Source organism: Hyperoodon ampullatus (assembly GCF_949752795.1).
Source record: "Hyperoodon ampullatus genome assembly, chromosome: 2".
Lineage (NCBI taxonomy): Eukaryota > Metazoa > Chordata > Mammalia > Artiodactyla > Ziphiidae > Hyperoodon > Hyperoodon ampullatus.
Genome location: NC_136915.1, coordinates 74,496,161 through 74,515,794, shown reverse-complemented (window position 1 = coordinate 74,515,794; position 19,634 = coordinate 74,496,161). Strand labels below are relative to the sequence as shown.

Here is a 19,634-nt window from a genome sequence, read left to right as displayed (position 1 = left end):
TTTATATATTCTTATTATATCTATGTGTATTCCTCATAAGTATTTTTAAAATTTAATTGTCTTTACTTCTATTAAAAGAGTTTCATACTGTATGTAATGACTGGTATGTATTTTTTTAAAACTTAACCATTAATAATTAAGATGCTCCCTGTTGCTGTGTGCCCTTTAATTTCATTCATTTTGACTGCTGTATAAAAGTCCAAGGGAATGAGTATACGACTATTTATTCACTCTCCCATTGATGGAGAGTTAGAATTTTTCAAGGTGTCTGTAATTGGGAACAGCTGTTTGAACATTCTTGTACATGGCTCTTGTTTTTAACCTGTGAGAGAGTTTCTCTTAGGAATAAACTTGCTGGGTCTTGGGGTATATGCATTTTCAACTTTAGGAGATAATGCCCAGCTATTTTCCAATTTGTACTCCTGCCAACAAGTCTAAGAGATGCTGTAGATCCATATTTCTCCAGCACTTGGTATTGTCAGACTTTTAATTTTTGTCAATTAAATGGATAGAAAATGATGTCTTATTTAAGTCTTAATTTTTATTCTTTATGTTTATCAGGCATATTTATTTCCTCTTGTGTGAAATTCCTGTTCATGTATTTTTGTCCATTTTTTTCTGTTAATTTGTTGGTGTGTATTTAACAGTTGGTTAGGCATTCATTATGTATTCCTGATACTAATCTTTTGTTAGATGTATATGTTTTGAATGTATTTTACCATTTTGTAACTTGATCTTTATTTCCTTTAAGGTATCTTTTGATGGCCAGAAGTCTTAATTTTAATATAAGGGAAACCTATCAATCTTTTATGTTCTATACTTTTTTGCTACTTAAGTAACCTTTTTCTAAACCAAAGTCTAAAAGATATTCACTAATACTTTTCACTAAGATATTTAATGGCTTATTTTTCAGACTTAAAACCTCAATCACTCTAGAGTTGATTTTTGTGAATTGAGTGGATGATTCAACTGCATCTATTTTTTCCATGAAGATTACTATTTTAAAATCTCCATTTATTGATTTAATTTAAATTTCACTTAACTTTAATTTTTAAATTTAATCTCTTCTTACTCCAATGAGTCAGACTTGCCACCTATGTCATATACCAGAGTTTCATAAATACTGGATCTATTTCTGGACTTTTCATCCTGTGCTGTCATTTAGTGAGTGACTGAGTGAGTGAGTATGTGTGTGTGTGTATTCATTTTTGAATTATATATATTCATCTTTGAATTTTAGACACACACGTATACACCTAGATTTTGAAATATTTTGGGTTTTCCACTAGGTTTTGGACATAGTAAAAACAAGTGTCCGTACAGTTCTTCCACGCATCTGGAAGGTACCTGATGTCGAGGAAGTAAATTTATATCGGATTTTCAACCGAGTTTTTAATCGCTTACTCTGGAGTCATGGCCAAGGACTGTGGAACTGTTTCTGTGATTCAGGGTAAGTTTTAAGTTATCTTTTATTATTGTCATTTTTAATATTTTACTATTTAGTTATAAAGTTAGCCCAATAAAATGGCTAAATTTTTTTAATCTCTTAAAATGTGGATTTGTAACTGCATATAAATTTCAGTACTCAGCTATAATTTATAGCATTTAAGCTGATGTAGATGAGATGATGGATATGAACACAACACCACCCAACAAATTTGAATTCAGTGGAGAGAAGGTAGTCTTAATTAATGAAAAACCTCAGTTACAAATCTGTATCTGTACAGCTCTTCTGCTGTTGCCTTTCTGTAGCAGACTTCCAAAATCATGGCTACACTCCTGCTCCTCTCCAGACTTTCAGTCCTATCAAAGCTGTTATGACTCACTGTCATTTTGTCTTCAAGATATCTAAAACCAAACGTTCCATACCTCCCTTTTATTCAGAAATGGCTTCCCTTCTGGACTTCCCAAAATCCCATTGTTATTCTCCCAATCACACAGGTTTGATATCTCAGGGGCATCCACATCCTGGTTCTCCTTCATTGTCTTTATTCAGTCATGTGTTAAATCTTGTTAGTTTTTCTGTCACATCCCCACTGTGGCTACTCTAGATTGTTTTTCATTATTCTTAACAATTATCAATTATTTAATTGTAGATTGTTCTTCACTGTTCTTCACAATTATAGAGTATTTACTTGATAATTTAAATACTTTTGGAGATACAAAGCTGAATCTGACATAGATCCTGCCCTGAAGAAACTTAAAAATGATCATCGCTAACACTATACCACTTACACTATGTGCCAGGCATTGTTCTAAGCACTGTACATGTATTAAGTAATTTAATCCACATAACATCACTTTGAAGCAGGTTTTATGATAATTTCCATTTTATAGATAAGGAAACCAAGGCACAGGTAGGTGCTAAGGACCTAGTGCAACTGGGATTTGAACTTAAGCAGCCTGGTCCCAGATTTCATGCTCTTAACCAATAAAACTCTGCTGTCTCTAATAGACAAAATAAGTTACATGCAAAAGTCACGATTATGAAGGAGATGACAGATACGTTATTGTAGGACTTCAGAGAAGAGGAGCTTTTCTGGTAGAAAGACTAAATGAAATTAATAGATTCCCAGGGATTTTTGCCTCCAGTTTTTTGTTTCCCTATCCATCCTACTGTCAGAGTCATTTCCTAAAATCTGTAATGATTTCCCTCATTTATCATTAAAGTCTAGACTTTTTATCTAGAGATGTAAGACTCTCTAATATGCTGATTCTTTTCTTATTTCTCCAGTCTTCTCTCTCATTACTCTCCTACTTAAAACTTTGCTCCCCCAGAACAAATTCATTATTTTTCAAATATCTTAAAAATTTGTCCTTTTCTGCCTCCGAACTGTTAGTGTCAATGAGTAGCTGATTGGACTGCCTTCTACAACCCCATTTCTCCAATCCCCTCTGCATTATTTAAATCCTATGTAAACACTCAGACCATGCCCTTTTTTTGGTAAAACCTTAACAGACTATTCTAGTCTGATGTGATCTCTGAATGTCTTCCATTTAAATATTCTAGTCATCTAGTACTGAATCATTTATACCATTTGCAGACTTATTCTCATCACCATAATTTTCCTCAGCTACCATTCACCAACAGGGAGAATTCACAAGGTGCTCTGGGTTGTGATGAAATCTGAGAATAATCTTGGCCATAAATTATTTCTACAGAGACTTAAGTGAAACATTTGAACTCTACTCCATGGCCCTTAGTTGATGGCTGTCTGTAGAAGTTCTCTTAATCTAAAGTCATAATTAGAATTTTTTTCTGTTTGTTGATCCATTGTTGGAATGTTGAACATGGATTTCAGCTAGTCTTCACAAATGGAAGGCAGTGAGATAGTCTGCTACTGAAATTGGTGCTGATGACACTATTTTGGTAATTTACTCTGACTTCATTCAGAATCCTTTTCTCTTGTACCTAGCACACTACTCCCCCCCAGATTTCTCCGCTGGTATCTATTACTACTAGTAATCATAAATAATGTAAATAACATTTATTGAAAGATTACTAAGCACCTGATACTGTTTTTCATAGTAAACATTTTTATAGTAAACATTTTTATAATTACCACTACAATATTTTGAGTAAACTATTATTATTATTCTCATTGTATAGATAAGGAAATTGAAGCATAAAGTGTATAACTTGCCCAAGTTCTCATAGTGAGCCTGGATTTAAACCCAGGTTGTCTGAGTCAAGAGCCCAGGCTCTTAACTCTATGCTTTATTCAGTCCTCTCAAAGCAGCATTGCCCGTGGTTGCCAAGCTTGCTATACTGCAAGCCCATAGCATTAGCCCAATCCCCAGCCCACTGCACTGGGTTGGCTGGAGCAGGAGTAGCTTTGAGTCCAATTTGACCTCCACTCTCCATCCATTTCTTTAAAAACTTGGAGGCTTGTAGAGATGAGCTTTACATCAGATTTTTTTTTTTTTGTACCTTTACAAATGGCATTCCTAGGCTTCTTCAACTTAGTGAAGTCACATAGTGTTGTGTGTGTTTGATTGTCACTTTGGACCCAGACTAGTTCTGCTTATTCTTTGAATCGTATCTAGTCAATGTATACTCCTTTAACCTTTGATCTAACAGCCTAGCAGTCTAGGTAAAAGTCTACTCTTAGCTCATTTCTAAAGGAATGATTTTAATAAAAGGTGTAGCTGTCTTTCACTGTTAGGTGTAAAACTCTTAGAAAAAATATTCCTAATAACTCTGGGCCACCTTGATTCCTGCCTCTGCCTGTCAACATCTCAATAATAAAACAAAATGAATAAACCATTCCCTGTCCACATCCAGAAACTTCAAAGAATATCGTAGATGTTTGTCATAGGTTTTCCTAGAATTGGCCCAGGGGTTTGGCTGATGCATCAAATAGAAAACACCCTCATCGCCCTCTCTTGCTCTTCCAGGCTGCTGAAGCCCATGCTCAGTGACCGTTTTTATCACATGCAACCTCCTGGGAGTGCTATTCAGAATGATGCTCCACGTTCTGAATGTGTCCTATCCAGGGGAATAGCTCTCGGAATTTTCATGCATAAAATTATCCACCATGTTTTACTGAACTAGGTGAAGCCTAGGTGCTATGGGACTCAAACTCAGGCCACGGAGCTCAGGAAGGGTGGCCAAGGGAAGCAATATTTCAGCTTAGACTTTCAGGATGAGGAAGAAGAGGAATTTGCCAGGTAAAGCAAAGAGGAGGAGGCAGGGGGACTATGGGAGAAGGAATGTATGATTTGGAAAAGCCCTCTTTCCACTCAAACTCCTGATATGTAAACTCCAAAGAAAAGAATCTAGTTTAGACCCTTTAGCCAAAGACATTTTCCTATGGAAGTTTGTCATAGAAAAGCTTTTCTTTTACAATCTCGGGGAAAGAAGAAATTGTAAGGAATATTCTAAGGCAGCAGTCTGCTTTTAGGCTGAATTATATGCCTACCTGAAAATGTATGCGTATCATATAGACTACTTAAAATGATGTGAATCTTACTGTTTTCATATCACTTTCAACTGGATGTTGTGTTGTTCATACTTTTCAGCTCATTAATCTTTCTGTTACTGATTGTCCAGTTGGTGTAGTACAGATTTTTTTTTTTTTTTTTTTTTTTTACTTTCCTTTCTTCTTTGGGCTACTCAGTCATTCATTAGGGCTTCTACCAGAGGAGAAAGAAATGAATGTTTCACTTTTTAGATAGCTGCTTTATTAAATATTTTGATGAAAAAGCTGGTAAAAATTATTGGATTACTGGATAATATGAGGCTTTTCAAGTCTCTGGATTTCATTAATCATTCCCCTTTGTTACCGGGAGGTTATTCAGTATTCTGTATCTTATTGTTATATTATTAAAAATGTCATTTGAAGTCATTTCTTTTCATATTTCTCTGAGGATTAGGGAGTGCTGGAGAGAACTTTTTAACCATTTAATTTTTCTTTTTGAATTCATAGATTTTGGCCCTCCCATTTCCTTGGAATTTAGATTTAGAAAGCAGGCAGATAAGACCCTGGGTTCTTTGATAAAGGCACTGGTATTTTAAATTATTTATCCATCCTTTCACCTTCTTAAAATTTTTTGTGTTAGTATTGAAAATTGAGATACTGTAGTGTTCTAGAGGCATTTCATATTACTCAGCTGTGCCAGGTAGTGGGTAGGAGGGAGGGGACATGGTTCAAAAACATTCAGGTTGAAGAATAGGTTTCTTTTGTGCAGAGGGGGTGTCATTAGCCTAGTACCAAACAAAGCAAGTCCTGGTCATTTTCTTTTTTCTTTATGAGTGATTCTGGAGTGTTGACACTTAAATATGGATTAATAGAGTAGAATGTGGTCTTTGGTCAGTGGTGGTGAACATACACACCAAAATTAGTTAGAGAACCTTGATTCATATATTTATTTTAAATATTTAAGGAACAATGAGAGAATGAGAAGCCAAAGCTGCTTATATTATAACTCACATATTACTCAGGGTGTTACATCAAATTAAGGTGTTACTTGAAGAAGGTCCTTTGCCTTTCCTCCATTTTATGTGTTCTTTTCTTACGTCTGTACTCCAAGTCAGCAAAAGAAAAATTACCGTGATGTGAGGAACCTGATAGTGAATCTAATCAGATGGCTCCAAAGTATCAAAATATAAATATATTCAAATTCAGGGGGGAGGGTGGTGATGGAGTCAGGCTTTTACAGAAATACCCAGAATCCGAGGGGAGAGAAAGTAAAAGTGCTCAGCTGAGAGTCAGAGATTCAGAATGTTTTCTTTGTGTATTTACATGTTTGTATGAAATTTTGATTTCTCTGGGCCCAGGCATGTAAGCCTTGCTAGACCAAGACTTATTAGTTATAAACATATTCCCTTATTAATTGGTGTTCTCCTGTTTTTCTTGATTACATCAAGTAAATTGGAGATATATCTATATATACACAAATATGCATATCATATCTAGTTTTTCTTATATTTAGTAATAATATAAATTTTTAGAGTTAATTTAACTAACATATTACTATTTCTTGAATGAAAGTAACTTTTAATCCTTTTTAAATAATAAAAACAGTATTATATTTAGCCCTGAATATCTTAGAACGTGGAAGAAAATTTATTCCTTTCAATCTACTTATTTGAATCTTATTCCCTTTAAGAAAATCTGTCATTCACTGATGACATGCTGTCTTTTTGGGCCCATGTTTCTCCTGAAAAAATAAACAGTAGCCTTTCTACTAAAAAATACCTTTCTGAGTTTCTAAAGCATTTTTTTAAAATTCCAAAGGTATCAAATATCCACAGAAGATTGAAAATGGAATCTTTGAATTTCCCACTGGGAAGTACATTTCTTCAGAAAAATATTTTCCTTAATATTTTTTTCTTTCTGAAAATCTAGTCTTTTCTCTCTCTGTGGGTTAAACGAATTGGTTTATGTAAAATGAGACTTGAACCATTACCAAGTCTTAAAGCAAACCTTCCCCTTGAGGCTTGAAAGGAGTTTCAGTTACACTAAGGAAATAAGTCAGTCTCTCTCTCTCTCTCTCTCTGTCTCTCTCTCCCTTTATCGATGGTGGTAGGGTGATAAGATGTTTCCTGATTTGGGCCATGACAATCAGCTTAGGAATTGTGAATACATATATATGTGTACACACACACACGCATGCACGCATGCATGCACGCATTTAAATTTACCAAGACAGTATGTACTACTGCCTGCTGTGCACTAAGCTGAGTGCACTGAAGGAAGGAAGACACTACCTTTGGAACTGCAGTAGGGCAGGACTTGTGGAGATTACATTACTTCTACAGTATAGAACCTGTGCTCTAGGAATATCATGGACATAATTACATATGAAAGTGTTTTGAAAGGGATGGTCATAAACAAAGGATTAACCTAAATTCTCAGAGAGAATCTGAGAGATCACAATTAAGAGATCACAAATTAAGTTGCAGCAACTTTTTAATTTGTTTGTGAGATCATTATTAATATAAAAATAAATGTAGCTTCCTAGAAAAGGTAAATTCTTAGAATACCTAACTTGTGAGAAATTAGCTCAGTATTTTACAATTACTTTAATGTAGGGTAACTCAATTTTTAGGAGGTGTTGGGAAACCATCCTGTTACTTAGAGCTAGCAGCAGTGAAGTCTTTAAAGATATGAATTCTATGTTGTGTTTTTTTTAATGTAAAGATTAATTTCCAAATTTGTATATTTACTTTATACCTCTCAACCATCTGTAATCACTTCAAATGTGTGAGGCCATTTCTACGTTTTTTTAATGTGTTTGTTGCTATGTAAGTGATATAGTTGGTTGCCATTTTTAACAGCCACATGAGGTCATGTCTGTTTCCATGCCAACAGATCCTCTTGGGAGAGTATTTTCAGTAAAAGCCCGGAGATGGTGACTCCTTTGCAGCTCCAATGTTGCCAGCGCCTGGTCGAGCTTTGTAAACAGTGCCTGCTAGTGGTTTACAAATATGCAACTGACTCAAGAGGATCACTCTCAGGCATTGGTACCAATTGGGGTAATTCCAGGTACTGGTTTACATTTCCTAGACCCTGTGAGTTTTATATAAAGTAATGCCACAATGCAGTTTGAAATTGAAAGTCTCTTTTTGTCTATATGGCTAGAGAAAAAGCTAAAGACTAAAAATTCATACATGCTATTATCTATAAGATTCTTTTAATTTGAACAATCTTTACCTTTAAAGGACTGAACAAGGACAGCAATCACAAACCCGGAGGTGACAGAAATAACCTACATGGAGATGATATTATTTAACTTATATACTTTTGCTTTCAAAAGCCAAGTAAGAGCATACAAAAGGGTAATAAATTTAATTTTTCCCCCAATAGGGACATTTCAACATTTGTCCTTTATCCTAATATAGTTGACAAAATGCCTTTAGTTTAATTTTTATTGGTCAGTATGCCTCTACTATTCCCTTCACCACCAAACAGATCTGTGGGAGGTGGATTTTAAGTTCCATTTAAAAACTGGATTTTTATAAATATTGTCCAGTTAAAATAGGTAGTTTTCCAAAAGTATGAAAATATTGTTTTTAAGCTGCAAAGATACACGAATAAACAGGAAGTACATTTTAGCACTTCTCAAGACAGTCGTAGTTCCATTTAGAATTAAAGATGAATATGTGACTTTTAGTATGTGTAAGTTGTAGTACTCTCAGGATAGAAGAGAATAAACCATGACTTTGAAAAACTAAGTGATAGTCAAAAGATAATAGGATCTGCTAACAGTTGAATAGATGGTGAGGAAAATTAAACTACCATAACTTGGATTTGCTTTTTGAAACATCTAGAAATTGATCTGTTTATTAAAACGATCACAGGGAATATAATATAGCTAACTTCCTACAAAATTGACCTGCAACAGCAGGATGGTTTGGAACACTTTTCACAAAAAGTATTGAGAGATATATTTTTAATGTTTGTTTGTCTTGTATTCTGTCATTATACTATTGTAGTATAATGCAGTACCTTTAACCTATTTTAACTCTCCCCCTGCAAACAGAAGCTGATTGATCACAAAAATGGTAGAGGTAAAGTTAGACATTAATATTTAAAATATGTAAATACCAAAGCTGTATTCTACAGTTTTAATGGTTTGACTGCAGCAAATTATTGAATAAAGCTTATATTACTTTCATTAATATTCTCATATGATTTAAAAGAATGATGGCCATCTTTAAGACATTACAACATATAAATGAATAGCCTTCTCTTTAAGGAATGAAACTCTGGGAGCATGATCAGGAAAATCTTAAATTCCAGTCTAGGAAGGATGGTCTCAAATTCTTTAATATCCTCTTGCAATTCCAGATTTCATAACCCATTTTCTGTTGAGGGATCTTGTAACTTTTGTGGGTGAGCAAAATAGGATGAGTCTTCCTGGCTGTTCTGTAGGGAGAAATTATACTTTACAGTTGCTTCAGTCCTTTTTACTTTCTTCCCTTTCTAGTGGTCGGAAGAAATATTCCTCAGCTTGGAATTTTGAGTTCCAGACTCTGACAAACACTCACTATGGCCCCAGTGTAGTGATTATAAGCATTTTAGGGGAGGGGTGGGCCAGTCTTTCATTCCTTCCCAAGTTCAGAACCATTTAAGAGAGAAATGTAGGAGTCAGACAGGTGATCATCAAAATGTAGCTTCATTACTGAGGAAAGCTACTGAGGGACATGGAGTAGATGTGAGCCAAGTGAGTTTTCTAATATTGAATTCCAGAATTAAATGCACCTGTACAAAAAAAAAAAAAAAAAAGAATAGGGACTTCCCTGGTGGTGCAGTGGTTGAGAGTCCTCCTGCCGATGCAGGGGACATGGGTTTGTGCCCCTGTCCGGGAGGATCCCACATGCCGCGGAGCGGCTAGGCCCGTGAGCCATGGCCGCTGAGCCTGCGCGTCCGGAGCCTGTGCTCCGCAACGGGAGAGGCCACAACAGTGAGAGAGGCCTGCGTACCGCAAAAAAAAAAAAAAAAAAAAAAAAAAAAATTACCTGTCCAGTCAAAGACAGAGCTGGATCAACCCAAACCTTCCACTAGCACTATCCCATGAAGTCTAATTCTATTAATGTTGGCAGGAGAGCAAGTAAAAATGCATTCTTTCTGCAGATAGGCTGACCCAAAAAGAGAAAGGGGCTGAGCCAAGCCTGCCTGGTTCCTTCTTTTAAACCTGCAAATTAGATAACTCACTTCTGGTAAGAGGCCAGAAAGTTTATATTGGTGAAAGTTTTACTTGGAAACAAAGAAGAGAGAGAAACATGTCCTCCTAATATCTAGCTATTAAAGTCCAAGTCAATGTCACATTAATTTAAAAACATGGAAAAAGTGGCCATATATTCTTTCCCTTGTAGATTAGTAACCTATAGCATTTTACTTTATATGTATGAGTCAGTTAATTTCATATTTGTTAATAGATTGATAAATTTCATTTTTGAAGTATGCCTAGTAACATATAAATTTATATTTATAAGTAAATATAAATATGCCTAATATAAATAATGTGTAAGGTATACCTAAATATTTTATGAGGAGATATATATTTGGCTAATTTATCTGTAAAATTAAAAGAGAAGAAAATAGAGCTAACATCAGTCAGATTCATGTACCATCTTTATTTTGACCACATATCTGCAGGATATTTCTTAAAAGGCTTAAAAGTGTATGTGTCACCTATTACATGGAAGAGAGTGGCCTTCAAACTTTCAGTCTCACAGAAATAACAATTTAATAGGCATACCAACTGAGAAGCCATTTCTCAGAGGTAGACTCATAACTAAGCCAATATAATTGATATTTGTACCCAGATGGTCATCTCTATCTCTATCTCTATCTCTATCTATCATCTCTATCTCTATCTATCTCTGTCTCTATATACATATCTATATCTATATCTATACCCATATCTCCAAGATACTAGAGTCTTTGGGACCAGCTCAATATTTCACTGTAACTAGACTTATTTGGAAAGCTTTGGGATCGCCAAACAATTTTCAGTCTCAGCATCTCTGTATTTCTATCTATCTTTCATGTACTGAGCTTCCATATAAGCTCATTTACGTGGCTAAAAACATTTTTTAGAAACCACTGGATTAGGGCTTCTGCCTTTGGTAATAGAGCAAACACTAGGTATTTGGACAAATCCTCCCTCTGATGAGAATAAGAAAAGCTGGACAAAATACCAAAACATTTGCTTGAAGACATCAGAGAGTTAAAACCAGATACTTGTTAGTGAGTATTGTTATACTGAATAATGCTTTTGACAGACTCATGGGCCTAAGGGAAAAAAGTAGGAGTTCAGGGCCTGTCAAAGTTGGGGACTTGATAAACACCATAGATTCCTTCAAGTGACAATGTCCCAGATGTTTTGCAAAGCAAAAGTTGACAGAATTACAGGGAAAAATAGACAAATCTACAACCATTGAGGGAGATTTTAATATATATTTCTCAAAAAATTAGAGACAAAGAACATTTTAACAATATGATTAACAGATTTAACTGTCACATAATAGTGAATTCAGTGACTTCAGAATACAATACACCAAGCATATCTGAATCTTTTATAAAAATCAACTATATAGTGGAATAATAAAACATAGTTTGAAAAATTGAAATCACACAGAGTATTGTTTCTCATCACATGCTATTAAAAATAACAAAATATCCAGAAAATCCATACTTTGGAAAGATAAAAAATACACTTTAACCCATGAATCAAAGAAGAAATCATAATGAATGTAAGAAAATATTTTTAACTGAACAAAAATATTACAAATAAAAACACAGTATGTACATAAATCATTATTATAGGAATACTTATAGGCTTAAATGAACATATTAGGGAGGGGTAAGGCAAAAATTAAATGATGTAAGCAATCGTCCTGAATGATGACAGAATGATATTAAAGTAAACCCAAAGAATACAGAAAAAGGAAATAATAAAAATGAGAGCAGAAATTAATATAATGACGCAAACAGAATAAAGATCAAAATGGCAAAAGTGGGTTTTTTAAAAGGCTAATAAAATTGATAAACAACTGGTGAGACTGATCAAAATATAAAAGACAAAAATAGTTAACGTCAAGGATAGAAATAGAGATGTTACTGCAGATATTACAAATATTGAACATTTTATAAGAAATATGAATAATTTCATGCTGATAAATTTGGTAATTTAGATTGTTAACAAATTCCTTGAAAAACACATATTACCAAAAGTGAGAAGAAGATATACTCTTAATTATTGAAAAAACTGAATCAATAATTAAAAACCCTCCCACAAAGATAAGTCCAGATTCATAGGTCTTTACTATCTAATTCTACCCACCCAGAGAAGAGAGAATTACTATCTAATTCTATCTAATTCTACCCACCCAGAGAAGAGAGAATTACTATCTAATTCTACCCACCCAGAGAAGAGAGAATTACTATCTAATTCTATCTAATTAAACCCACCCAGAGAAGAGAGAAAAGGAAGGTATGTTCTCTAACTTGTTTTATGAGGCTACCATACCTCTGATACCTGACCAAGACATTATGGCAAAGGACAATGACAGTCTAATCTCACTCCTGTACATAGGTGGAAAAATCTTACATAAATATTACCAAAACAAACCCAGAAACCTTAAATAGGATAATGTATCATGACTAACTTTTGTTTATTGCATCAACTTAATGGTACAATAACATTAAAAAGTGATCAATGTAATTTTAGTAGAATAAAAATCATTTAAAAGTATATGGATAAGTCACTTTTAGAATTCAGTATATTACATTCATGCTTAAAAAATGCTTAGCAAGGTAGAAACAAAAGGGAAATTCCTCAATCTAATAAAGGATAAGTACAAAAACCCTACAATCATATACTTAATGGTAAAATGTTGAAGACTTTCCTTCTGAGATGAGAAGCAAGACAAGATTGCCTGTTATTACCGCTTCTATTTACCATTGTATTGGACCTAGCTTGTTCAAGGAAGCATGCCAAAGAAGTAAAAGGCACTGGATTTGAGAGAAAGAACTAAAACTCATTACTAATGGATATGATTGTGTTCACAGAATCTAAGTAAATCTAAGATAAATTATTAAGTAAATTTAACAATTTTGATGAAATCAAAGTTGGGATAAAATCAATTGTATTTTTTTCTATATTAATAACAAACAGCTAGAATATGACATTTTAGATACAGTATCATTTTTCAATAGCATCAAAGAATAACTAATTCTTAGGAATAAATGTAACAAAAATGTGTAAGACCTTTAAGTAGGAAAATGCAAAAGATGGAAAGTTATACCTTATTCATCATTGAAATTGATATGAATATGTCAGTTCTTAAATAGTTCTTCACATCTATAAATTCAATGTAATCCTCATATAAATTCCAACAGTGTTTTTTGGAGGGTGCAGAATTTGACCAAAGCATGTTCTAACATTTATACAGAAAAGCAAAGGGTCAAGAATAGATAAGACATTCTTGAACTAGAACAATAAAATAGTAGAATTTATTAACTACAGTGCACTAAGAATTATAATAAAGCTATAGTAATTTAAGACATTGTAATAGTGCCAAAAGGATAGACAAATAGACCAATGGAACCATTCAGAAAGGTCATAAATAAATACAGGCATATGTAGGGAGTTGATTTATGACAAAAGGACACTTAACTTATAACAAATGGGAAAAAAGTTTGTTTAAGCAAATGGTTCTGGGGCAATTGGGTTTCCAAATAATAATAAAAAAAGAAACTTGCCTTTACCTACACCATATACAAAATCATTTCCAAAGAATTGAGTACACAGATGTAAAAGGCAAAACTAAAGATTTGAGGAGATAATATAGGAGAATATTTTCATGACTTGAGGTATGCAAAGATTATAAAATATCAGGCTGAAAAGTACAGATCATAAATGAAAAGATAAATTTTACTATATTAAAATTAGGAGCATATGTTCATCAGAAGACCCCATTAAGAAGTTGAAAAAGCAAGCCTCAAGATGGAAGATGATTTTGCAACCCATATAACCTACAAAAGATTGTTATACAGACTGTATAAGAACTCCTACAGATTTCTAAGAAGAAAATAGAACACTATGGAAAAATGGGGAAGATACTTGAAGAGCCTCTTCAAAAAAGAGTTTTTTTTAAAGACAGTAAATATTTGAAAAACTGTTTAAGCTCATATTCAGGGAAATGCGAAACCCATCTTTCAGACCAAGAGTTGATCAGGATATAGAGTAATGGGAACTCTCTTACACTGCTGATGATAGTGAAAATTGTTACCTTTTAAAAAATGTTTGGCATCACCTACTAAGGTTTACCATTTTCCCAGCTCTTTTATTCCCAGTAACTCTAAGCAGAAATGTATGCCCGTGTGCATCAAGAGCATAATTAGAATTATTCATAGCAGCATTTACTTATAATAGCTAAAAATGGGAAATAACCCAAATGTCTATTCTGGAAGAATAGACACATTTTTTGTAATATCCACTCAATGAAATATTATACGCATCAAAAATGAACAAACTGCACATAAGCATAGCAATATGGATGAGTCTCAAACAGAAAGTTGAGCAAAAGATGCCAGATCCAAAGGAATACATACTTCGTTCTATTTATTTTTAAATTAAAAAAACAGGGAAAACTGAATTATAGTGTTTACAGAATGTGTACTTAGGTGGTAAACAGGAAGTAATTACCATTGAAGTCTGGATAGTGGGTAACTTTATGGGGAGGGAGGGTGCTGTAATACAGGGCTCTGGGGTGCTAGCAATATTCAATCATTCAACCTGGGTAGCGGTTACATAAGTAATCACTTTATACTATTCATTTACTGGACATTTATGTTTTATGCACTTTTTGAATGTGTGCTATATTTTAAGATTAAAAAGTTTTAAAAATCAAGTTAAATACATGGTACCATTTTGATCTTAGGCTAAGATAGCTTGATACATCTATCTTAAAACAGGCATGGCATGGCTAATAAGGCTGATGTTAATAACATATAAATAATAATATTCCACCTATGTGCACTGTTTAATTGGTTCCATACTCTGTGAGACAGGCATGGCAGAAACTATTGGGCTCTTTTCACCAGTGAGAAAACTGAGGCCCAAAGAGGTTAAATGGCCCATCCAAATCCACGTTGCTAGCATATGACAAGAGGTGGGACTTGAAACTAGGGCTTCCCCCCAAATCAAAGTTAAAACCACAATACAGTGTACTGGCTATTATATTTAAAATTCAAAACAATAAGTGTTGGTAAGGACATTGAGAAGCTGGCACTGGTTCAGAATATAAAACGGTGTGACTGCAGTAGAAAACAGTGGCAGTTCCTCAAAAAGTTAAATATAGAATTACCATATGACACAGCAATTCCACTCCTATGTACATACCCCAAAGAATTGAAAACAAGGACTCAAACCAATACTTGTACACCAATGTTCATAGCAACATTATTCACAGAGGTCAAAAGCTGGCAACCACCCAAATGTCCATCAACAGATGAATGGATAAATAAAATGTGGTATATACATATATTATTAAGCCTCTATAAAATTATAAATATAAATATAATACTGTTACATAATATTATATAAAATTTATAAATATAAAATATTATTCAGCCTATATAAAAAGGAATGAAATTCTGATACATGCTACAACATGGGTGAACTTTGAAAACATGCTAAGTTAAATAAGCCAAACACAAAAAGACAAATATAGTATGATTCTACTTATATGAGGTACCTAGAACAGACAAATTCATAGATATAGAAAGCAGAATAGAGACTACCAGGGACTGGAGGAGGAGGAAATGGGGATTTAGTGTTTAATGGCACAGAGTTTCTGTTTGAGATGATGAAAAAGATCTGGAACCAGATCATAGTTATGGTTACACAACCATTGTGAATCTATTTAATGTACTGAACTTGCATACCTAAAAATGGTAAGGAGCTTCATGTTATATATATTCTACCACAATTTAAAAAAATTAAAAAGAACACAGCCCAAATATGGTGATGAACTTTATTTACCTTGTGTTCCCCAAACGAGGAAGCTGAGTTTATTCTAGGAGGATTGGGGGTCCTGGTCTTCCTCCAGGGAGATCTCAGAGGTGGGTGTAGCTTCTTTCAAGCCTAATTAACTTACCACTCTTGAAATACTTCACGTTCTAGAGACTCTCCATGGTCAGCAGTAAGTTGGTACATGACAAACCAAACAATTCTACCTCAAGGAGGAATTAGACAAATGCATGTTTTACATTTATATGATAGATATGTGAAGATGTGCCTAGCTAGTCTCAGAGATGAGGAGTAAGGGTGTGTGTGTGAAGCAAATAGGGTAGTCTGAGGTGTTTCTCCTTGGGATGAGTTAGCTACGAGTTAGCTATTTTTGTACTTCGAGAGTAAGCTACAATAAAAATAAAGCTGGAAACTTCACATTTTTTGGTGCTTTAGCACAAACTCTTTAGATACAGTCTATAGATCCACTTTCTAGAGATTCTTCCTGCTAAAAAAATCAAATTGTTATTTAACTTCATTGCAAAGAACATTTCAAAAATAATCTTTGATGTTCAGCTAGTGTGGGATCTCCCAAGAGATACTAATGGAGATATTAAGGCAAATAATCCATTGTGTTTCCCTGTAATGCTTTAAAATATCCCACAGCACTTGCTTTAGGGAAGCAAAGTGTTTCTTCCAATGTGATTTTATATGCTTTTTCTAGTTCACACTGAATTTCTTTTCCTTTCTAAGTCTTTAAAAGTTTTATTTTAGCCTTTTCTGCTTCTATTAAAAAGTTTAGGTTTGCGGATATATAATATTTTTCTACTTTCTAGGTTTTTCATACTTTATATTTCTGAAAAAAAATGAGTATAATCATTATATCCTTTAGTTTTAAAATTGGGATTCACACAGAAATGACAGTATAGTATAGTTGCTGGAAGCACTGGTTCTGAAGTGAGACCAAATGGATTTGAATCCTGGCTCTGCCACTTACTAGCTACGTGCCTGTGGGCAAGGCATTTAACTCCTGTGCACTCTGGTGTTTTCATCTTTAAAATGGAGCTGATAATAATATGTATCATAGAAAATCATTAGAAATAACTAATATTTTAAAATCAATTATAATGGTCCTGGCACACAAAAACACTTTTAAAATACAAAATAGTGTTAAAGAAAATAGTATAAGTTAGCTCTAACCCTGGACTTTGTACTTTTATTTTTTCATCTGTGAAAATGGAGATCTTTAGCTCAGAAGGCTATGTGAATGTTATCGTAATGTCAGTAGTAACTACTGCTTGGAAATTCTTCAAAAGAAAGTCGGCCAAAGTTACTGTTTACTATAATAATTATCAATGAAATCAGAATGTATTTTCAGTAGAAGATAGAATAACTCTCAACTAATATGGAATAGTGGTTTTTGATCAAACACTTTAGTTTCTTTTGCACCTTTGCCCTAGATAGGAAGGGTAGCCTTTTCCTGGCAGAAGATATCAGATCAATCATCATGACTCCACTAGCTCTTGACATAATAATTAATCCATATAAATTACCTAAGTGATATTAAGAAAATAATTTATATAATCTGTGATGTGAGAAATCAATTGTTTCATTATTCATCACCCATTGTGCAATTTTGATTTAATTTAGCTTTTATATTATTTAACTGCTCTATTAACTTAATGATTTGAGCAATTATTTATAGTTTGTGATATTAAGTAATAGATTTAGGGGATATTATCAGATAATTCATGATGAAATGATGTTTATGAATATTATGGATAATTCTGCCATTTTAATCTGAATGCTGTATGCAGTTTGATCATAATGAATTCATATTCTTCTACAAAATTCATATAACACAACTATAAATATAATTTCCCATTGACACAGAGATTAGTAGTTACCAACATTATTTCATATAGAATAGGTAGCTAATCCTTGGCCTTCAATTTCTTCATGTGTCTTTGGAAGTATGATACTGTGGCTGGAAGATGCTAAAGTCGAGTGAAGAAAATAAGTGATTTGATGCTCTACCTTCGTTTCTTTTTTCAAGACTAATTATAAATCTCCTGTTGCTACTTCTGCTCTTGGAATTTTTTATAGATATCTTTGTCCTGACTTTCTAGCATGTCCTTCTCATCATTACCAGGACTTAACACTTTTAATAGTGATGCTTATTTGCATTTGCTCATGTGGATTTCCTTGATCATTTCTCTCTCAACATATAGATTGGACTGGCCTAATGCTAATCAGAGGTTTTCCATAGAAAACAGATTATACAGGCACACACTCCTACTTGTAATTACTGCATCCCAAAGCTCTGAAAACTCAAATGAATAAAAATAAAATAAAAGTAACCCATTTATTGGCACATCTGAATTGACACGAAATTGTTTATAGTCTTTATCCAATTGTGAATATTTCTCTGTTTCACTACAGAAATATTAATGATTTGTTTACAGGATGCTGCCCCAAGACCCTGATGTTGTTACATTATATATAATATATACACTATAGTGTCCTAAAATCTGGAAAATTTATGTATTCTGAAATATATTTGGCTGCAAAGGTTGCATGCAACCTGTAATTATGATTGGTTTTGGTTTTCTGTAATCACAAGTACCCAGTAGTCCAAGAATTTAAAATTTACAATCTAGTTATGAATGTTAATCTTTAACTTTTTCTTTTAGATTACCTATAGTCATAACACATCAATGATATATTTATTAAATTGTAATCAATGGTTTCAACATCCTTGAAACAATTATTTTAATTGGTTAGCCAAATTCTCATGTCACATGTTTTTAAGAAATATTTGACTGGTTACACACATTATTTACAGAGGTGAATGATGAATTCCAAATTAACATGAGTCATATAAACAGTCTCCTAGCATGTGAGTTCATGGATCTCTATGGGATGTCTCGGGACACTAAGATCACATGTTACATCTATATTCAACTATTTGGGTGAGGCTTTATGACCCTCTCCCTGCCTCCCCTCCTCAACTCAGGAGAGGAAATCTTTTTATGTGGGTTGCATTGTTATAGTATCATTTCTCATGTAAGATGTACAAATTATTAACCACATAATATTTTAGTGAGAGATGTTAATATTAGTTTGTAAAGTCTAATTTTTTAACTATCATTTTTAGGTATTTACTACCAGGAAGTACACAATTCTTCATGAGAACACCAACCTACAACTTGAAATACAGTTCACCTGGAATGGCTCGCTCAAATGTTTTGTTTACATCCCGGTATGGCCATTTGTGAAACAGAGGGAAGATCGCCATGGGTTATGCATAATAACAATTCATATTTTTCCCAACTTAACATTGCAAAGACAGTGACCATTAAGTGCTGTTTTATGTATATATGACATATATGTGTGTGAAACTATATACACACATGCACTCAAATAACATATATATTTATTATAATATATGAAGGAAGAATTAGCAGGAAACTGGATATAAGATTTAACCTTTCTGGAAATGTAATAAACGATGTTAAAATTGTTTACACAAATATGTGAATGTCTAGGATTTGCTAGGTTTATAATTAATACCTTCCTACTAGAAATGTTATTTTTGCTGCAGAGTATATAAAACAGATTTGATCTTGAAGATCCCATTACAGTGTTAAATTATTTTCTAGGTA

General features: G+C 33.5%; 1 protein-coding gene across 2 annotated transcripts in view; it reads left to right on the top strand.

The window, feature by feature from the left end:
* Positions 1 to 19,247, top strand: part of TTLL7 (tubulin tyrosine ligase like 7) — a gene marked incomplete at both ends in the record, with an annotated part of 106,349 nt that extends 87,102 nt beyond the window's left edge. Inside the window, 3 exons of one of the 2 annotated variants that reach the window (XM_079696566.1) lie at positions 1,290 to 1,450; positions 7,818 to 7,991; positions 19,127 to 19,247. In XM_079696566.1, coding sequence (XP_079552692.1) covers positions 1,290 to 1,450; positions 7,818 to 7,991; positions 19,127 to 19,247 — 456 coding nt within the window. Of the gene's footprint in view, positions 1 to 1,289; positions 1,451 to 7,817; positions 8,034 to 19,126 lie in introns of both variants that reach the window. The other variant, XM_079696565.1, reaches the window with a different exon arrangement.
* Positions 19,248 to 19,634: the final 387 nt, after the last annotated feature.